Source organism: Manacus vitellinus, unplaced genomic scaffold (genome assembly GCF_001715985.3).
Source record: "Manacus vitellinus isolate BGI_N305 unplaced genomic scaffold, ASM171598v3 scaffold_44_pilon, whole genome shotgun sequence".
Classification (NCBI taxonomy): domain Eukaryota; kingdom Metazoa; phylum Chordata; class Aves; order Passeriformes; family Pipridae; genus Manacus; species Manacus vitellinus.
Window position 1 is genome coordinate 1,659,567 of NW_021940565.1, and position 12,725 is coordinate 1,672,291.

Genomic DNA, 12,725 nt, shown 5'->3' on the forward strand with positions numbered 1-12,725 from the left:
AGTACAGTTAGGAGAGCGAGATGTCCTTAGGAGCTCGCTGAACTGAGCTCATCCCCGGGGTTTGGAACCACCCTCATCCCAGCCAGCACAGAAAGCCCATGGAGATGGGAGGCAGGGGTGCAGCAAGGACAAACCCCATAGAAGCAGCTCTGCTGTGTGTGAGGAGCCAGGTGCACTGGCACGGGCTATCCCAAGGATGGCTTGTGCAAGGCAAAGCCAGGTGCCTTCCAAAGGTGCCTCTGAGTTTTCCCCCCTGGGGTGGTGGCTCTCAATCAGCTCCTGGCACCGGCACAGCGTGTTCCCAGCTGTGCAGGCATGAGGCGGGAGCACAGGAAGCCCTGAAGGACGTGGGGTGGGAGCTGCATGGCTTTGCTGAGGGCATTATCTGCCAGGACAAGACCAAGAGCTTTGGAGTGATTTGTTGTCCAGGTGTGGAGCAAATGGAAGCTTTTGTTGGCCATGGGCTGCTGCCCACAGCCCTTTCAGCAGTGTTCAGGGCTAGCGCAAGGGGATTCCTGCACAACTCCAAACACGCTTCCACCCTCTCCAGCTCTCATTTGTTTGTTCACACAAGCATACATCCACCATCACACTTTTCCAGGAGAAAAAGGGGAGGCTTGAAGACAGGGAAAGGACATGAGAATCCATGCGAAAAAGAAAAGAAATGGGCAGGGAAGGGATGACCCAAGGTATTCACAAAGCAAAATATACTCTCGGGAAAGTGGATCTGGTCACTTCGGTTTGCACCCCGCCTGCCCAGGGTGGGGAAGGAGCATGGCGTGTCTAACCTGCCTTGGTTGCCCTTTTCTCTTTCCTTCTGCACTTTTTCTACCCTCCCTTCCCTTCCCTTCCCCACCCCTGGATAATTTGGACCCCCTGCATGTGCTGGCAAACTTCATCTCTGAAAGACGCAAAAAGGGAGCGCCAGGATGTAGCATGCTAGAGGAATCCAGCCAATCTGAAGTCCCTGAAGGTTAGGGACCCTCCTCTCCCCTGCCCCAGGTGGGAAGGGTTGAGAGCTGGAAAGCCAAACCACCTGGGAACGGAAACCTGAGCCCCCTCTCCCCTTCCCGCACATCCCACATGCCTGCATCCCTGATGGATCAGGTGTGTCTTCCCAAAAGTGCCGGGAGGTGCTGTGGCAGCCCCGGTGCCATGGGGAGGGGGGCTCAGGGGCCGTTCCTGGGGTGCAGGAGGAGCCCTGGAAGGCAGTGAGCCGGTGTCCTGGGGTGGAAGGAGCCGGGGGTGGGTGGGTGGGTGGGTTGGGGGGGGGTGATCCTTGCCCTTCTTTTTTGGCTGTGCTGTTTTGACACTCTTTGTTGCTTTTTATTTTTTATTTTTTTAATTTTTATTTTTTTCTTTCCCTTTTGTTTAATGTTTAATTTCTTTTCCTCCAGCCTGGTCGATGTGTTTTTCGATATTGTTTTCCGTCCGCTGTTTTCTTCTCTCTCTTGCGCAGAGACTGGTGCTGATGAACATGCCCGTGGCCGAGGACATGACGGTCCATTTCACCTCCACCTTGATGGCGCTGATACGCACGGCCTTGGACATCAAAATTGCCAAAGGTAACGTCGGTGGCAGAGAGAGGGGACAGAGCCAGGAGGGGCTGCAGCGTGACTGTCGTCCTGTCACAGTGGTTTGTGTTGGAAGGATCCTTAAAGATCGTCTTGTTCCGACCCCTGATACCTTCCACTAGACCAGTTGCTCCAAGTCTCATCCAACCTGGCCTTGAGTGCTTCCAGGGATGGGGCATCCACAGCTTCTCTGGGCGACCTGGCATGTGGATGGCAGCAATTACCTTGAACGGGCAAATTTTTGCCACTATCTCTAAAAAAAATGTATTTCTTTAGGGAAGAGGTGGCCAATTTTTCGCTTGAAGCTGTTTCTAGAGGGTAAAACCAGCTTGATGTCCACTTTGTAATGGAGGAGATAGAGAATTCCCCTTCCTCCCTCCCCATGTGCAAAACAAAACCAAGGGGGGGGGAAATGTCCTTGGCTTCCGAAGGCTGTGGGGAAAGAAATCTCTCTCTCAGGGAAGATAAAACGTTCAGAGCAGGAAAACCTTCTTTGTTGTTGTTACTGGAAAGGCTGTGATTCATCAGATCAAAAACTTCCTGCAGAAACATGGCATTTTCAATAACACATCTCCTGGGAACAGCTCAGCTATTGGAAGAAAACCCAACCCAGGGCAAGATATCAGCCAAAGCCCAGTCCTCAGACAACTCCTTGAATGTTGAAATGATGGGTTCAAGCCCCTCGAGATAAAGCAGAGGTTTGAACCTTGGTCTCCTGCAGCTCACTCGAGTTGCCCTGGGCTTGAGTATCTCTGGTTGATCTGTGTCGACAGCTCCTGATGAGCCTGGGTCTTCCTAAGCTCAGCAACCCCCTTCACCACTGGCCAGAGAGCTCTGCTCTCCATGCACAGCCTCACTAAGCATTTAAAGATTTACCAAGTGGAGCTGCTCTTTCACCAGCACATGATCCACTCACCAGGAAAGTGGGGCAGCAGCAGGTGTGTGTGGGCAGGAGTAGGATTGGAGCTGCAGAGACGGACCCAAGGCAAGCTTGAAGGTGGCAGCTTTGAGTGGGAGGGCAGGGGATGGGGAGATGGAGGCACATATGGAAGGGATGGTAGGAAAGTTTCCCTGTGAGAGCAGGAGACCAGGCTTGCTGATGCAAGATGGCCCTCCCAGCCCAGAGAGCTGGTTGCTGCTTGTGAGCCTCCCTTCAGGCTGGGAGAGGGGGGATTAGTTGGACCCTGGTGCCACGTCTTGATGTGTGTGGGCCATTTCCCCCCCCCGCCCCATTGTTCTAGGTGGTGCAGATTGGCAGCAGTTGGACTCTGAGCTTCAAAAGGAGATCCTGACCATTTGGCCTCACCTGTCCCAGAAGATGCTTGACCTGTTGGTACCCATGCCAAAAAGTGAGTCTCTGGGGGGGCTGTCACTGCTTTCAAATTCCCATCATCCTCACAGCAACTTCTTCCCAAAGGGAGGTGGGGACTGTTCAGACCCATCCCCAGCTAGGGGAGAAGTAGGGAAAGGGTTCGTTGCTACAGGCTGGCTTCTGCCTTGATCTGCTTGGCTGCTTGGGAGCTCTCTTGAAAAATCACCCAGTTTGCAGGGATCTACTCCTGCCAAACCCAGAATGTCCTGTAAATCATCTCTGGAGCATATCAGGGAGGGAGGATGCGCATCACTTGTGCTGTTACATCTGATGACGTGATGGGGGTGTGTGCCTTGGTGGCTTAGGGTGATGATTTCAAGCCATCTGCATTCATTTTATCTCTATGAGGAGTGTCTGGGTGTTCAGCGCTCTCTCTTTTGGAGCAGCGAGCAGAGTCTGAGGGTCACCAGGGTATCCCACAGCAGGGCTCTTCCTGAGGTCCACGCTGATGCCTTCAAACCTGCTGTTTCTGTTACAACACAAGCATTCCCACTTTGTTCCCTGTTATGCTCTCAGCCTCTGACCTGACTGTTGGGAAAATATATGCAGCCATGATGATCATGGATTACTACAAGCAGAGCAAAGCGAAGAAGCAGCGGCAGCAGCTGGAGGAGCAGGTGAGGCTCGGTGAGGGCATGAGGTGGGCAGATCCCTCTTGCTGCTTCCCACCACCTCCCAGCCAAGCTGCGTGGGATGCAGCTGGGGGATGAAGATGGTGGTACAGGTTGGGGTTTGGCGACTACAGGGCACGTGTATGTGCCTTGGTATCCTCGGTCCCTCACAGCATGATGTCCCCTTCCCAAGTGGTGGGAGCTTGGCTGGTGAAGTGCTGGATGTCCATTTACCTTTCCCACAGGCTCAGTCTCTTCCTCTCTTCAATACAGAAAAATGCCCCCATGTTCCAGCGCATGGAGCCATCCTCCTTGCCGCAGGAAATCATCTCCAACGCAAAGGCTCTACCATACCTCCAGCAGGACACCCTCTCAGGCCTGTGAGTACTGCCCTGAGAAGAGAGGTAGTTCTGGCTCTTTTCTGTTCCTGCAGCGCTTGTTTTGTTCTTGGAGCTGGCACTGGGATGCACAGAGGGTTAAATTGCTGCTGGGAGCAGGGAAAACCCAGTCCTGGGCACAAAGCTTTTGCAGGATTCCAGGTAGACAGTGTACCTCAGCATCACCAACAGCAGCAGAGGTGGCAAAGAGGGATGGCCGAGGGTCTGCATGGACATTCTTGCTGCAGGACCATCCCAGCACCAAGTGCCAGCACTTCTACCTAGGAGGGTCTGGGATGGACCTGAACCCTGGGAGCAGTTGAGCAGTGAGTCCCTGGATGGTGCAGGGTCAGTGGGGCATCCCAGCGCCCAGGCTGGTGGGAATGAGATGATGGGAATTGCTGGCACTGAGCTTGGTATGTCCACACTGCTGCTGGGGGACCCGAGGCACTGGTGTCCTCTCCTGCCTTGGCACCACTCCAGCCCTCCACAGAACGTGATGTTTGTCCTGGGGGTCTTGACAGCCTGGGTGGCAAGCATGGGGGCTCCCCAGCTCTGAGCCACTGGAGGGGTGATTCCCAGCGATGGCAGCACCTGGCTTGGGGCCTCCCTGAAGCTGGGCTGTCTTTGCAGGAGCAGCCGAAGTGGGTTCCCCTCGCTAAGCCCGCTCTCACCACAGGAGATCTTCCAGCTGGCCTGCATGGATCCAGCCCAAGAGCAGTTCCAGGAGCACGAGTCTCTGGTAAAGTCACCCACTGCCTGACTGGCGCTCACCTGCAGTCCCGGCGCGGATGCTGGTGGGCACGGGGAGGTGTGGGGAGTGGGAACGGCACAGGGAAGGCAGCTGCTGGGTCATACACAGATCCAAAGCACGGGATGAATGTCCCCAGGTGTGCTCTGCCCCTTGCCTCTGGCACTGGGGACACAGCCATCCCTGGACCAGCCCTGGCCAGTGGGGTCAGGCAGCAACAAGTGCTTTTGGGGTGAGAGCTGTGACCATAGTCCGATGTCCTCCAGTAAAATGTCCTTCTCTTCACAGGCTGCTCTTTTTTCCACTGAGCGCTCATTTCAGTGGGTTACCCCATGCTGAGTGATGGTATCTGATGTTTTCGGGTTCATGTTCATTTTGTTGTCAGTGCTGGTGTCCCCAGTCCCAAACCAAGCTGTCAGACTGTTTCCAAGGGGAGCACACCCCTCCGGCCCCACACACATGCCGGCCTGTCTGTCTGTGTGTGTATATATATACATATTTATATATATCTCTCCATGTCTGTGTGTGCCCTCGTGCACCACCCGACGCTGTCGGATGCAGTGTTGTACCACTGTGCATCTCCAGCCCAGTCCGTGTCCCTGGGGTCTGTAGCACTCTGTGTGAGCTGTGTACCCCTGCCCCAGCCACCCCCACCACATGGGAAAGTGGCAGATGAGACTCTCCCCCTCCCCATTAAGTCACCTACTAGCAGATCTCTCCAGAGTTAACTGCCTGCCCGTCTCCTTATCCTGTACAAAGGCTCCTCTCAGCTGGGAATAAAGCAGTGTGCTGTAGGCAGCATGTGTTCTTTTGATGAGGATGTGTCCAGGAAGCCTTTAAAGCATGGTCAGAGAGAAAATCCCATAAATTTGTCCCCTCGTGGCAAAAGAAGGAGTTCAAGTGTGGGAAGTCAAGGCATCACCAGATCCAGGCAGGGTTACCACTGTCACTGAAAGAGGTACAAATTGAGCTGGCCATCAGGCAAGCCTGAAGCACCACATCAAGGTTCACCTGCAATGGATTGTGAACTGGAGATTATCTTTTGATGATGAATTATAAAGTCTTAGACTCTGTTTTTCATAGAATCATAGGATAGTTCAGGTTGGAAGAGACTTTTAAAGCTCACCTAGTTCCAACCCCCCTGCAAGTTCAACTTGCTCAGGTTGCTCAGAGCCCTGTCCAACCTGCCTTTGAGTGTTTCCAGGGATGGGGCATCCACACCTTTCTGGACAACCTGTGCTGGTGTCTCACCACCCATTTTTGGCCCACTTAAATTCTGCCCCTGGTTGAGCAAGCAGGGTTGTCCCCTGCCAGCAGGGCAGAAGCAGCGCACTGCCCTGCTCCAACCCCATCCCAAGAGCTTGGCTGTGTGTTTGTTTCCAGGAGCCAGAGGTTAGGGAGTTTCAAAGAGTGCAGCCCTCTAACCGTGGCAGCTACCTTCCCGTGGACACTCAGGACCACGCTGTCTCTGGGAGGGCCTCCTCCATGCCTCGTCTCACTGTGGATCCTCAGGTAAAACCAAACAAAGCCCCCAGGGGTGCTGGGTCCATTCAAAGCCTGCCAGGTAACACTGGGGCTTCTCTCTGTGCTGAGCCCCGTGGCTTCCCCACACCTCGATACTGGAGCATCTCCCCTTCTCTGGGGTGCTGCACAAGTAGGAGAGCTGCTGTTCCCCTACATGGGGGACACTGGCAGCAGAGAGCAGCCTGGGGAATCGATCTCCTGGCTCATGGGGGAGGTCCGTGGTGGAGCAGGACCATGCTGGGAGGGTCTCCTCACAGTGGGACACCTCTCCTTTCCTCCGGTTCCGGGCACTGGCTGAGGTTTAAGGATTCCCAGCCCAGCTGTCAGATGATCTCACAGGTGATGAAATGCATTTTCCGTCCTTTCCCATTGTCCCAACACATGTTCTTCATGGTCTGTCCAGAGGAACTCAGGCCACATCTCACCTCCTCGTTTGTCTGCCCGGTTTCTCTGTTGTTATGTCTTGTGCTCAGCCTCCACCAAGAAAATGATGCTTTTATGGGGTTTGGTGTTGCTGTGAAATCTCTGGGTCTGCTTTCTCCCAGAGGTGCTGGTGCAGGCACCGGGTCCTGGCGTTGGTGGCAGTGTGACACATTTTGGCACTTTGGGGTGGTGTGACGAGGAAGCCTCATGGGCTTTCTTGACCATTCAGCAGCAGAGGAGATGATTAGAAGGAGGGGATGGGAGCAAAAAAGGTGAGAGGAAAGGAGATGAGATAAAGAATGGCCTGAGGCTGCAGAGGCAAAGACCTGCTAGAATAAAGCAAAGGAAATATGGAAGGGGGTGATGTTTCCTCCATGATGGTGAGAACACAAGCTAGAAGGAGAGGATAGAGAAAGAAAAGGAAAGGGAAGATAAAACAACAGCATCAGTGGGGAGAGAGGGAATGAGTGCAGGGGAAAAGGGATGAGGATGTGGGAATAAAGGAAGAGTGGGGAGAGGTCTGGAAAATTGGTGGCACTGGACAATCTCCTCTCTGTCAATGATTTCTTCAATGTTTGCTCCACTTGACCCTGTTTTCCAGGCGGGGAGGGATGCTGAGACAGCCTTGGGGAAAATGGTCTGGTACCCTCCACGTCACCATGCCTGGGGGAGATGCTGCTGACCACCTTCCCCCCCCAGCACTCAGCACCTTGGCTTGAATTGGGGCAGCCGGCTTGGCTTGTGCAGAACGGGTCCAGCCGGCTGGGGAAGGGGAGCCCACGAGCACCAAGGCTGAACCCCACTTTCCTGCCCCCCCCTGATTTGTGCAGAGATCATTTGGAGGGGCCATGCTCGGGCTGGCTGCTCCCCACCCTAAATCTCCCCATCCTGCAGGGCCGGTGATTCCAGTGATGGGGGTGAGCTGGTAATTCCTGGCCGCCATGGTCCCCAGCCCTGCTTGGTGCTAATCCCCTCCCCGGCTGGCCGGGGTTGCTTGCAGGTGGTGACAGACACCAGCTCGATGCGGCGATCGTTTTCCACCATCCGGGACAAGCGCCCCAACAGCTCCTGGCTGGATGAGTTCTCCATGGAACGCAGCAGCGAGAACACCTACAAGTCCCGCCGGCGCAGCTACCACTCCTCGCTCCAGCTGTCCGCCCGGCGCCTCAACGCTGACTCGGGTGAGCAAGGGCAGGTGGCCCCATTCCACACCAGATCCCCAAAGAAACCTCCAGCGTGAGCGTTCCCTGCTCCTGCAAAGGGGATGGTGTGGACTGATGTGGATGTCCCGCAGGCCACCGGTCCGAGGGGCACCGCTCGGGCAGGGAGCGGGGCCGATCCAAAGAGCGCAAGCACTTGCTGTCCCCCGACATCTCCCGCTGCAACTCCGAGGAGAGGAGTCCCCAGGCACAGGACGAGTCGCCAGAGCGGCGGCGCGAGTCCCGGTCACCCAGCGAGGGCAGGTCACAGACGCCCAGCAGGCAGGTGAGTGACAAAACCCATCCCTAAGCACAAAGGGAAGCATAAAAAAAAGCTCCTAGCCAAAACTGGGAAGACAAGCCCTTCACTGTGGGAGCTCTGCACTGTCTGTCCTCCTCGTGGTGGCATCTCCGTGTCCCCTGTGAGCTGAGCAGGTTGGGGCTGCTCGGGCACCCTGCAGAGCATTTGGGAAGAGGGGTGGATCTCACACTGGTCCTCTCACTGCTATGGCATCCGCTCCCTGCCAAGGTCAAGGTGTCCCAGCTACACAAGCCTGGAGCTGCCAGTGCTTGAGTCAGCTTGAAGCCCACAGAGATGCAGCAGCTGGCGAGCCGTCAGCTCTTCCTGCAGTGGGTCTGTGGGTGCTTTTTGCTTTTAACCACCAAGAGCATAGAATCATAGAATATCCTGAGTTGGAAGGGACCCACAAGGATCATTGAGTCCAACTCCTGGCCATGGAGTCCCACCATGTGCTGAGAGCATTGTCCAAATGCTTCTTGAGCTCTGTCAGGCTTGGTACTGTGAGCACTTCCTTGGGGAGCCTATTCCAGTGTCCAGCCACCTTCTTGGGGAAGAACCATTTCCTAATACCCAACCTAAATCTCCCCTGACACACCTTAAAGCTGTTCCCTCCGGTCCTGTCTCTGGTCAGAGATTGGTGCCTGCCCCTTGTGAGGAAGCTGCAGACCCCCGATGAGGTTTGCCCTCAGCAGGCGTCATCCTCATCCCTGGAGCAGATCCCGAGGCAGGGATGGGGCAGGCAAAGGCACAGCGGGGGCCCCCATCCGAGAGGGAGGATTATACGGGAAGCCCAGGCTCGGGGGGGGTGGTGTGGGGGGAAATGTGTGCACGGTGCTGCCTGTTGCCTCTGTATCCTCTGTATTCCCCGGCGCGTCTCGGTGCGTTGCAGGGAATGGGCTCCCTGAGCGAAAGCTCCATCCCCTCCATCTCGGACACCAGCACCCCCCGGCGAGGCGCCGCCAGCTTCCCGCGCGTTGCCCCCCAAGCCGCGTCCCCTCCTGTCCTACGCCTCCATGCTCCGGCACGCCGGGGACGCCTCGCCGCCCGCCGAGGAGAGCGAGGGGGGCTCCCCGCTCCTCTCCTCCACCCTGGATCCCAACACGGCCGGCCTGACCGAGTCTTCCAGCTCCCCGGCGGGGAAGCAGAGCCGGCAGTCCACCCCGCAGCGCTACATCTCGGAGCCCTACCTGGCCCTGCACGACGACTCGCACGCCTCAGACTGCGGTGAGGAGGAGACGCTCACCTTCGAGGCGGCCGTCGCCACCAGCCTCGCCGCTCCAAACACCATCGGCTCGGCGCGCGCCGCTGCGGCACAGCTGGCAGATGCCCACTACGGGCACTACCGGCACGGCGGAGGCGAGGGGCAGGGCAGGGCGTGATGTGCCGGGGCCAGCATTCGACGTGGCTCAGCGAACCAACCGAGGAAGCGACAAGTGCTAAGAAGCTGCGCCCCCCGCACCCCATCTCGGCTGCCCAAACCCTTCCCCTCTTGCCCCCCCACCTAGCCCCGCCGCCCTCGCCACCCACCCCCCCCTCTCCCACATGCAATTGCATCTTTAAGCCACCGCCTTGGAATAACTTAAACCGAAAACCAAATGGCAGGGGGGAAAAAAAAAAAAAACAAAAAACAAAGGAGAAAATCAAAACGACCGGACGGAGGGGGGATAAAAAAAAAAAAAAAAGGAGAAAAAAGAAAAAAAAGTCTTTGTGCAAAAAAAAAAAAATTAAAATCTGTCGAGTTTCATTTATTACTATCACTTTTTTTTCTGCACAGAGAAGCATTTAATGGGCGGTGGAGTGACCCGGCCGGGTGTGCGCGCTGGGGGGCAAGGGGGAACCCCCCCAGCCGCAGCCCAGCTCCCTGCCCCGAGTGGGACCCCCGGGAAGGCTCATCCTGATGGTTTTCTGCTCCCCAAGGCCAGAGAGCCCCAGCAAGGGGGTACCAGGGGCCCCCTTTGCTCTGTTGCTTGGGCTTGTGCTGCTGTGGCTTTGAATTACCCTCCCTGGGGGTCTCAGCCTGCCGGGAAAAGGGGCAAGGTGTGATGGCGAGGTGCAGGGGATAAGAGTGCACCAGACAGACCAGAGCAACTCTGTCTGCCAGTGGGGGCAAAACTGAAGCCAACTGGTTTGTACTGGGGCAGGGGGGCTCAGTGCTACCGAATGTATACTGTCTCCCACCGACATATATTTATTTATATACGGAGAACTCTAGGTGTGCCTGTGTGTGTATATACGGGTGGGTGTGTGTGTATATATATTTATATGCTGTATATATAAAGATATACACATACATGGATTTGTTTAAGTCACCTGACAATGCTGGGGAGCCCCCTGGGGCTTTTGCTGCCTGCACCCCCTTTGGTGGGGGCAGGACCAAGCCTCCCCAGGGGGCTGCTGTGCACCCATCTCTGTAGCAGAGCGTTGGGAATGTCACCCTGCTCCTGGCACTTCCAGTGGTGGGAATTGCATTTTCTCCATTAGAGATGGCTGTGGCAAAGGGTCCTTGGGCAGCTCAGCTGCCGGCAGTGCCTGCAGGAGTGGGATGCCCAAGGGATGAGGATGGGGTTGTTCCTGGGGGTACAGCTCGCTTGGCACCAGCGCTGCCAAGATGGTGACAGCAAACCTCTCAGAGGCCTCTTTGCTGTGTTTTCCCAGGGAAAGAAGATATCCATGTCTGCAGGGGAGTGAAGATGGTGTGCATGCATGATGGTGCCTTAAGATCTGTCCTTCTGGGAGAGGAGCCCGACTTTGGCACCACCCCTGCCTCAGTTTCCCCTGCAGCCATGGCTCCTGCCCGTTCCTGGGGCCTAGCACCTCCTTTGGAGAGAGGGGCTGCCACATGAGGGGGCTGGGTTTGCAAACCCCATGGCCCCAGTGCCGGAGCAGGTGGGTGTCTGAGAGCTGGTGGAACTTTGAGAGAGGAGCATGGCCTGGGGGGTGAGCAGGGTGGCTCACCCCTCCTGCAAACACTGAAAATGCAGAACAGGGCCACCTTGGCCACCTTCCAGTGTTGGTCATTAACTTAGCTGATAATTACGTGCTGTCAGCTCTTGAGGATCCATGCACACCCTCGGCTGTGGGTGCGATGCTGTGCCTGCCAGCCCGGGGAGGTGCTGGTGGCCTCGTGGTGATCAGTGGCGTGTTTCTGCTATGAGTTGTGTCTCTCGTCAGCCTGAGCATGGTCCTGGGGATCCAGAGGGTGCTGTGCCTTTGGAGCCTCAGGAAGGGCTTGCTCTGTGGGCCAGGGTCTGGTCAGTGCGTTTGGATCAGGCGTGACCGTGTTTGTGGAGATGGGCAGGGGGAGGCAGTGCAGCCCTGGTCCTGCCCTTCCTCCTGCCCATGGCTGTGCTGTGCTGCAGGTTGTTGTGGTGTGAGTCCTTGGGGCTGTTCTTCCGTAGAGCAGTGGCTCTGGCCAAGGTTTGCTTTGGTCCTGGATAACTCATGTCTTCTCCTGACTGAAAGATGCTATGGGCACAAAGTGCCCCCCTCCTGCATGTGCAGATCAGTCCCTGCCCTGATTGCTTTGTGAGCTCCTCTGATGGAGCTCTGCTTTGTGAGAAGCAAGTCCCATCACTTCCAAAGGCTGCCTACTCCAGGGCTTGGGCATGGACCAAAATCCTTCCTTCTAGTGGTCAAACTGCCCTCTGTGCACTGAAGGTTTGCTTATGGGGCCCAAAGCTGCTCCTGCCTCCGTTGGTCCCTGCTAGTGGGTGGCACCTCTGCTGTCCCTGCTCACCCTGTGCTTCCCAAACAGACACTACCACCTGCCAAAGGATCAAAAAATTCCCCAGGAAGCCCTTTCCATTCCTGTGGCTCAGATCCTGCATTCCCCCATCTTGGCATTTGGGGACAAACCATGCCCCATTCAGCTGTGGGGAAGGTCCCTGGTGCTGGCTGGGGGCGTAGGCATCACCTGTCCCCTTCCAGCCATCCCTGAGCAGTTCGTGGCTTCAGCCTGAAGCTGTGGGAGCATTGCTCCCTGTGCCGGCATTTGGGGGAGCCGGGTCTGACGGGCAGTGTGGGATTACGTGGGATCCGGGACCGGGGCCGTGGTGGTGCCGAGGGCCGGGGGAGGCGATGCCGTACCTGCTCTAAATATAGGTGGTGGTATCGTCTCCTTCTAAATGCAGAAAGGTGTCTGACAATGCACCGGGCTCTGAGTAACAGCCCGCGGGGAGGGGAGGAGGCGGCTTTTTGTGTCTGTGCCTGGCGGGTGGGAGGAAGGGAGTGATGCTCTCAAAGCGGGGGCACGTTTCATACGGATTTCAGGCTTTGAGCGTTTTTCTTTCCTCAGCCCCGGAGTGGGGCCGGTGAGCAGTGTGTGGTGATGCTCTACAGTGGTGGTACAGGCTGGGGCACAACCCCTGGTGGCACTGGGCTGCAGTGTCCAAACCTGAACTTCTTGGCATGTCAGCCCCGCGTTTAACTAGCGTACAAAAACTGTGTGAAACAAAACAGAGCCCCTTTTTACCCTGAAAGGGCCCCAAAAATGCCCTGCTTCTGTGTCTCCTGAACCAGCCACAGTCCTGCTCCCATGGTGGGAGGACAGGCAGGGACCCACGAGGACAAGGTGGCACCTCCAAAACATGTCTC

At 56.4% G+C, this 12,725-nt stretch overlaps 1 protein-coding gene across 1 annotated transcript in view; it reads left to right on the forward strand.

The window, feature by feature from the left end:
* The window catches only part of CACNA1E (calcium voltage-gated channel subunit alpha1 E), a 109,762-nt gene extending 97,316 nt beyond the window's left edge, over positions 1-12,446 (forward strand). Inside the window, 14 exon segments of the mRNA XM_029962219.1 lie at positions 1,460-1,565; positions 2,816-2,923; positions 3,463-3,563; positions 3,831-3,937; positions 4,568-4,676; positions 6,069-6,197; positions 7,633-7,813; positions 7,927-8,117; positions 9,022-9,108; positions 9,110-9,430; positions 9,432-9,464; positions 9,467-9,478; positions 9,481-9,565; positions 12,427-12,446. Of these exon segments, the coding sequence (XP_029818079.1) occupies positions 1,460-1,565; positions 2,816-2,923; positions 3,463-3,563; positions 3,831-3,937; positions 4,568-4,676; positions 6,069-6,197; positions 7,633-7,813; positions 7,927-8,117; positions 9,022-9,108; positions 9,110-9,430; positions 9,432-9,464; positions 9,467-9,478; positions 9,481-9,565; positions 12,427-12,446 (1,590 nt within the window).
* The last annotated feature ends 279 nt before the right edge of the window (positions 12,447-12,725 follow it).